Source organism: Notamacropus eugenii, chromosome 3, assembly GCF_028372415.1.
Source record: "Notamacropus eugenii isolate mMacEug1 chromosome 3, mMacEug1.pri_v2, whole genome shotgun sequence".
In the NCBI taxonomy this organism is placed as follows: Eukaryota; Metazoa; Chordata; class Mammalia; order Diprotodontia; family Macropodidae; genus Notamacropus; species Notamacropus eugenii.
This window is the reverse complement of record NC_092874.1, coordinates 452,563,236-452,571,715: the sequence shown is the minus strand read 5'-3', so window position 1 is coordinate 452,571,715 and position 8,480 is coordinate 452,563,236. Positions and strand designations below refer to the sequence as shown.

General features: G+C 39.0%; 1 protein-coding gene across 16 annotated transcripts in view; it reads right to left on the bottom strand.

Moving 5' to 3' along the window:
* Nucleotides 1-1,189: 1,189 nt before the first annotated feature.
* The window catches only part of FOXP1 (forkhead box P1), a 679,928-nt gene continuing 672,637 nt past the window's right edge, over nt 1,190-8,480 (bottom strand). For all 16 annotated transcript variants that reach the window (XM_072598672.1, XM_072598682.1, XM_072598671.1 and 13 more), the window contains 2 exons: nt 6,746-6,912; nt 1,190-2,068 (listed from right to left, as the gene is read on the bottom strand). In XM_072598672.1, coding sequence (XP_072454773.1) covers nt 1,924-2,068; nt 6,746-6,912 — 312 coding nt within the window. In that variant the 3' untranslated portion in view covers nt 1,190-1,923. The remainder of the gene's footprint in view (nt 2,069-6,745; nt 6,913-8,480) is intronic.

Sequence of the window (8,480 nt, the reverse complement as noted above, 5' to 3'; positions counted from 1 at the left end):
TTTCCCACTAAATTCTTTCACCTCCTTTGATCAACAATAAGGATATTTGGCTTCATAAGATAAAGCATATAACAGAGAACATAATTTACCTTTGTGTAATATCTTTGGTAATTTTAGAAAAAAAGTACAAAGGAGAATATAAATTAAGCTCTGAAAGGCTTTCAAACTAAAATAAAAAATAAGCTACCATCCTACATAAATAACTGAGTGACAACAGTGATTGCAGAATGAACATGCTCAGGTGTATCGTGACTGAGGGGACTGACGGAGAATTGCAGCTTTTCTCTCCACATCATCTGCGCGATGAGAACCGCTGAGCTCCAAAAGGCAAGCTCCAGTCCTGAGACTGCCGCCATATCTCTCACTCTGAGTGTGTGATACGACTTGGCATAGGAATATTGCAGAACCAACAAAAACTGCAGTACAGAATTTGCACAATTGGAATCATTAACACTTTAACATTTCCTGGGCTCAGTCCTTAACAATTTCCATAACAAGTTCAATCTGAAATCGAATTTGCATTCAAGCAGATTAATGCCACCAAGCAGTCCTTAATGGATGGATGCCTAGATTAAGTTACAACACCACTACTTTCAGGAATGGTATTTTGTGAAGTCCATGACATTTTTCACCACTTTGCAGACAAAGTAACCCATGTGGGTACCCTACACAGATCCTTAGGACTACTTCAGAGAGCTGTTGGTCCATCCAAACTTGTGTCAAACAAGGGTGTGTCTGCCACTGCACTCTTAATTGTCTGAGTCCCCAGCGCCTAGCACAGTGCCTGACACATAGTAGGCTCTTGATAAATGCTTTTTTATTGACTGATACTAGCTGCTACTGAATTCAATTGGTGCTAAATATCCTGGTGATGTTACAGACGAGGTGGCATTTATTAATGATCACTGTGGCTGCCAAGAAAACAACCCTAAGACAAAATTCCCAAATACTGCTTTGTGGAATGAATCTGCGTTGCTTTCTACAGTGTTTCTCTGTCTGTCTGTCTGTCATTCATTCTCATTCTTGCAGGATTTCATCCTTTGGAGTTGGACAACCTTCATTGGGGTAGAGTGCAGCATTTGGGACCTTCTTGCAAAGACCAAAACGGAATGTCTTCTGAATTTAAAGAAAACATGGGTGCTATCTGAAGGAAATTGGAATGAATGACAGAAAACTGCAAACAAGAAAATGACATTCAGCTTTGTATAATAAAAACACCTATTAACATTCATCACAGAGTACAGAAAACATTAAAGCCTCAATGAGGCCCTGGGCCCAAATTGAGGCCTGAGGTCAGAACTTAAAATGGTATAGTAGAAGCCAAAAAAAAAAAAGCAATACATTAAAAAGTTTGGGATAATTATTCTTTAACCCCACCCCCCAATACACACACAGAGGCCTTCCCCATCCCAAATGGAAGCAAAAAAAAAAAAATTGGAGTAAAGGCAGTGATAAACAGCATGCAGTAAGTACTGTGCAAATATGTGGTCCATTGGAATCCTTACAATCTGGGCAAAGGCTTGATCTGCAGTTTGGGTGAACATGCTCAGTCTGACGTCCTCAGTGTCTGTGATTGGCAGGATTGCAGTCCAGAGTCTGCTGCTAAATGGAAGTGAATCAGTTTAGCAAATTTACAACACTGATGTTGACTGTAAGAGAGGAAAATCCCAAGTACCAAACAAGTCCATCCGATGCACAGAGTACAAATTCCTTTTTTCAACAAAAAGTAGAAAAATCAAAAATACTCCCAAATGGGATACTTGATGGCACTAAGAGTTAACACATTTCAGAGTTGTCAAAACGGAGTGAAAATCCCCCAGACTGTACAATAATGGAGAGATTTCACAGCGGACTTTGACGTGTTTTGTTTTTGTTTCGTTTTTTATCCCAATCTTCATTTCTCAGTGTAAGGTTATCAGACATTCATTCCATGTCCTCATTTACAGGTTCATCTTCATAATCTCTGTCATGATCAAAATCTGGACTGTGGTTGGCTGTTGTCACTAAGGAGAGTGGACCTTCATTCTCGTCTGGATCTAAAGGTTCCTCTTTGACATGCACAGGGTGCCTAAAGGGGGAAAAACATGACCAATGAGCAAAGTTTCCAATTTGACTAGGAGAACTCCATAGGCAAGATTATTAGCACAAATACATCTTTCCAAAGAATATTAAACTTTTCACTTTTTTCTTAGGGAATGCAAGAGTCATTCTGTCATTACTTAATGCCCAAGAAAAAACTTTCCTGAAAGAAGAAGCTTTTTTCTTCTGGATTATCTCTTCACTCCTTCGGCGATTATGCTCTCAGTAGACACATTGAGCTGATTAATACAATCTTCAAATAAATAAGTGAAATAAACATCTGTACAACAAAATGCTGGTTTGTCAGACCACTGAGCTACTGGAGTCTGGGCTAATCATTGCGAGCTGTGTGCTCTGTTTCTCTAGTTAACATGCAGAACCTGTGAAACAACTCTCCAGAGGACGACCCCAAGTGAGGTTCTACCATTAATCAACTTCAAGCGAACACAGCAAAGAGACACCATGATACATGCTTGAAACTCCAAATTAATGCATATTTTTACAAACTGTCAATAACGGAAGAAAAGCCCTGCCAGGAAACACAAACGTCGAGGAAAAGGCCCGCTCAACACAACAATATGATAAGAGAGCAGAGCCCTAAGGAGAATAATAACACTGTCAGCTGTAAACAAGGCAAGACACGATCCCCAGCATCACAGTGGGCACCAGCATGCTCCACAGAGATGAGATCTGCCAAATTTCTCATTATGGACTAGCCCATGACTAACCCGCAGGGGAGTGTGGGGTGATCATACAGAAGTGCTATGATAACAATTGAGAAATGTTGTTCGTAAATCATATTTACAACCGATCCTTTACAAATACAAATTACTGTTTTTGTTCTGGAGCTTTTGATATGTAAAATACCCATTTGAGTTATCATGGTCTCCTTGGTGGGGCTATCCATGGAAAAGGACTGGTTTTTATTGACGTTATCACATATTAGGACTAAGAAACAGTAATGGAGACCACTGGCTTATTAAATAATTGACGTTGGTACAAATGCTAAACAAAACGGATAAACCATATTAAAAAAAAACAAGGAGAATATAACTTTGGACCAGAGACTGTGAACCTTTTTTATGTGTCTTGGATGCCTTTGGCGGTCTGAGGAAGCCTCTACGTACCCTCTCTCAACATAATGCTTTTAAATGCATAAAATATACAGGATTACAAAGGAAATTGATCAAACTGAATACAGCTACTAAAATATTTCTAAAAGCACAAATTAACAGATAGGCCCACCCCTAGCCTGCCCCAAAACTTGAGAGTTCATGGACTCCAGATGAAGAAACCCTTCGCTAGACTATCCTGGAAGATAGAAATCTTTCAAACATTAAATGGTTTTCATCTTAATGCAACTTGGATAAAGTCTGAGGAATGGGTCTTAGAAAAAAAGACTTTTTTTCCTTTAAAGCAAGCTCATACTTTCATAAATAACTAGAAAAAAAATTTAAATAAAACCTTTAAACAAAAATTTAACAGAGCTCCCTACTACGCTTCCAGGTATTCCACATTCAAGTCAAGTCATCTGATTTCTCTTTGTTCATCTCATTCCTTCCACTAACTTGGAGAGCCAAGGACATAGGTTTCCTCTATTACAAAGAGCAGAGAAGATACTGTTACTTTCCTCCTTTTGGTTTTTCAGTACTATTGGACTTGGAACCCTTTGACTTGACTTGTGACAAGTGTTGAAAATGAGATGTCATAGAACTAGAAAATAAAATGGGAATAAATTAGTTTTGTTTTAGGGGGATGAGGTCAGGGAGAACACCCCCGAAAAATGAAGAGGTGTTAACCTGTACAAGTTGCTCCTTAGGCATATGAGGAAGGATGTGATCTTTAAATACTTCAGGATGCATCACTCCCTGTGATCTCAGGTGCATTTGCACATATGCAAAGCCAGGGAAGCTGCCTTTTCTTAACTTTGGTTGATTTCAGTGCCATACACATATTGGAGACTTAGTACATCTTTATTGAATGAATGAATTCCCTCTATCTCTCTTGCCCTGAAATGGGATATTGGACTGTTTTGATTTTTAACATGAAACCAAAACTAAAATTCATGGCCAAGTTCGAGATAAGATATCACTAGATACCTTGGGGTGTTACAAAACTGTTGGGCAAGGAATGTACTGTTTTAGATAATAAAAAGTACGAGGCTGTAAAACATGAGAAATTGTAGAGCTTCTCACTGCAGAAAAATCACATACCCTAAACTAATTTAAAACTGTTTCACCAAGAGCCACTCACTCCCCAGAAGGGAGGGGCTGCCCAATTCACATTTTCCTCCCCCTCTTCTTTTAGAAAACAGAAGTTAAGAATAAGCAACCTTGATAAACCACAATTTTCTCTTCTTCTGACATCCGAGTAACTCTTGCTTTTCCACTCTCAGAGAAGTAGTTTCTTTTTTTTCCTAAATAAAACTTAACTTGTTTAAAGGAATTGCGTTCTGGTGGTGTACACAGCACGAAACAGTTTGCTTTGTAGTCACCTTTTAGAGCACATCAGGATGAAAGTGTTATGTCCTCTAGCTGTAATTAGATGATATCTTTCTAGTATTTTCAAAAGAGAAATAAAAGTAATGGTATTTGAGTGTCAGAAAATCTGTGAAGAATGAAGACTCTGGTTGGAGCACTTGCTCTGTATTAGCTGGGTTGCCATGTTAACAAGGTCCTTTAAACCCAGTGATAAAGTTTAAGGCTTGATTTATTCCAGTATCCTGGAACAGTTAAAAAACAATTTGCATCATAGCAGGGTAGTGCATATTGAGGAGAATAAAAAATGCCATTATAAAATGCACTTAATGGAAATAAGAGGTCACAAAGAGTAACTGTCTATGACACTGATAGTAGACAGAGGAAATCTGCTGTTGACATATAATTACATTTAGCAAACAGGGTAAACCTGAGAGATTTGAGCAACATGCTGTATGCATTTTGCCTTCCTTCAATAGCATTTTGAGACCCCAGTTTCACTAGAAATTTGAGACCACATTTTTCTACAGTACTGAACTCCAAGACCCCAGATATCACCTGGAAACTGGTTGGGTGAATATGAAATTCTTAAAAAATAAATGGCATCACTATATTGAGTATATTTACTGGATTGGCCATATAAATTCTAAGTCTACTTTCCAAAAATGCTGTTCACGCATTATTGTGATACCTATTGGAGATCATCCAGATCATTTCCCATGCTGGTCATCATCTGAGGTCACTCCATCAATTAAACACTGAGGACTTTAACCTGGAAAAAATGACTGCTGCCCAACTGAGAATAAACTATCTCAACATCTAAAAGTAAATTCAGAGGGACATCAACGATAAAGATGAAAAAACACATATTCACATTAGCACTAGAGAACACAAAGCTATTAGTCTCACTAACAGCAGAAACAGCATTTTAAACTGGGTCTGTCCATCTTAACTGAAAATGACTACTGCCCGTTTAAAGCTCTTCTGAAGGTGTTGCTGGTAAAGCCTTACTGCTGGAATATCAAAATATGTTAAGTTTCAGATTTCCCTCCCCACCTACCCTGAATATGGAGGTGGAAAATAAAAACAGGGCAAGGGGGGCATCGTTATGTGTCGATTCCTTTCAATTCTAATCACAACAAATGAAATCTTTTCCCACTTTTTCATTTCAGTCACTGATGTAAACTTAAAGCAAGATGCTGGAAAACAGGACTGGAATATGGTGGCCTAAGGTTTGTTCACTTGCTGAAAGTGTTGAAAAGCCAACTATACCAAGTGCTGAGGGTGTCACAAATATAAAAATACCTCATTTCCTTAAAGAAGCCAACTCCCCAAATCAATATGAATCTTGAGACCTTGAGAACTCCAGGCTTCCTTCTCAAGTATTCAAATAATCACTCTTTTCTGATTTTTTTTGGGTGAGGGATGGGGTTATTTACAGCCACACAAACTCACTTCTTTCACCGCATAAATACTGCGCACACCCACAGGGGCATCATGCCCTTCCTGCCTTACCCTTTCCTATTGTACAGAACAGCCTGGTTGCCATTCACAGTTAGCATGGACAGCAAGCTCCCATTATTTCATTCAGTTATATATGCACTCATTAGACTGCCGTCTGCTGCTATAATGCTCCTATTAATTTTCCTTTTGATATTTTAAGAGCAATCTATAAATCATGTAGCCTTTCCTATATGCCATCATTAATGCCTGGAAATTATGTTGTGTTTGGAATGTTAGTTTAAGCTTATCATACAATTTAGTAAACAAGTATTTTTTTCCCCTCCTCATGCTACTCATTCTCCTTCCTTTCCCTCAAATCTTGAGATGTTGGAAAGTTGGGCAAATCAAAAATATTTTCATGGAAAAGCACAATAGGAATGGTAATAATGATGATGATAATGCACTAATGATGTCCTAGGCTTTAAAGAAGACAATTAATTTTATTTCTTTTTGCAGTTGCAGAATGAGATGAAGCCGCTGGCTTTATAAGGAAGGTGTTCAGTGACCCCTTTTGATCCTCAAATCTATTGAAACATTTCCAGAAACTCCAAAGAGGACCAACACTAAGGTCAATGGGAATTTCAGAAAAGGAATTCTTGCCTTCCCCCCTCTGACAGAAAACAGGATCATTGTCCAAAGGCTCCATCAGAGTCAAGGATGTAACCACCATGCTTTTCTATACTTACATTGCTTGCATAGGGGAACGGCCCGGGCTACTGTCGCTCTCGTTGCTGTTTGTGTGCTCCATTGCGCCATTCAGCTCTTCTCTCATAGCACTGGCTAAATTGCCCAGGGTGGGATTTCCCATGGAAGCAGTAGTGTAGAGAGGTATACTATTCTCAGCCATCGAAGCCTGCCGATAACATGGAAAGAGTCTATGAAGAAATAAAGCTTAGAAAGATACACACACGACAAATAGGCAGGGTGTACTATCGGCTCATTTACTAAATCATGAGGAGCTCATTTTCATAGGCGCTGCTTCCTGGCAAACAGAGTTTCTAGTGGATTTAGAGTTAGGGCAACCATATAATTCACTTAAAACCAAAATAAACTCAAGAACTCTCAATGCAACAATATACTTCAAGTTTCAAGTCTTAAGAAATTCTACCACTGTAGACTTTAACCCCAAGAAGCAGGAGAGAAAGTAGCTTCCACCAGATACTAGCAACTGTGAGGAGGGCTTGAGGAAGGAAGCCTCCCTCCCCCAAAGGGGACTGCACCTGGACTGAGCGCTTCCACGCATTTAGTACTAACGCATGGCTGAGAGAAGACTACTGAATAGGAGCTTTCTGCCTGGTGCTTTCTTTTCAAGAGGAACTGAATATTTACAGATCACAGTGAAATATAACACAATTTTTATTTCTTTATCCATCTTTATAATGCCACTATTGGATATTATATATTTGATAGGATTATTCAGACTGCACAGCTCCAACTTATGAGAACTTCCATAAACATTTGCCCTATAGAAAGGAAGCAGATTATCAAATGTGAATCATATGTGTATATATATTTCCCCTGCTTAATGATTTAAAAAATATTATAACTGCTATAGGTGAATTTTTGATGATGACATAAAATGTCCTTAAAAAAAAAAGATAGGGTGTTTAAATATCTCTTATCACCTAGGTGATTAAGTGTATGATTTTTTTTTTTGGTTTAAGTGGACAAAGAGATCCAGAATCATCAGGCAACTCTGGAGGACGAGGAAAAAAAGACTAGTGAAAAATGAGAAAAAAAGGCCTGAAATGTAGACCTTCAGCATGCTGCGTTTTCTTGTTGGCTTCCCATCTAATTTTAATACTCGTTCTAGAATTTGGGGAATAAGACACCACACTGACTGAAATCATTGAGGGCACTCCTGCACCTAGGTATTTTGTTTTGCTACACTTCCCCAGTGAACTTTTCCACAGAGGATAAGCTTTAGCAACCCTAGTCAGAGATCCGAAACTAGCAAAAGCATCTCACTGATCCTACAATAGGCCTGATTTTCCATCCTGTGTGAACAAGGTTCCATGATAGGTCCTGAGAGTTGGGTAAATCCTGATACCAAAGAAAGGGAGAGCTTTTCTTTGTACATAGAGGGTAGGGGTGGGGAGCAGGGGAGGCCTGAGGCAGCAAGATTCGAGCTTGTGTAGCTGAGCAGCAAGGAGAATGCCTATTAAAATGATCCCAGCCTCACACGTGGTATAAACCCCCAATCCATAAACGACTTCCCACTACATGCCACGTATTTGGGGGGCTAAGCTAACTCACCTACACAGCTGTGGCTGATGGACTGGTGCCAAGGCCAGTCTCTTTGAGAGCCTTAGATGCTTCCTCTCCACATTTGAATTTATATAGCTGCCTTTTTTAAAAAAAAGAAATCAGAGGGTTATTTCCTCTGTTCCTGTTTCCAAATGTGGTGAACTCATTTTGATG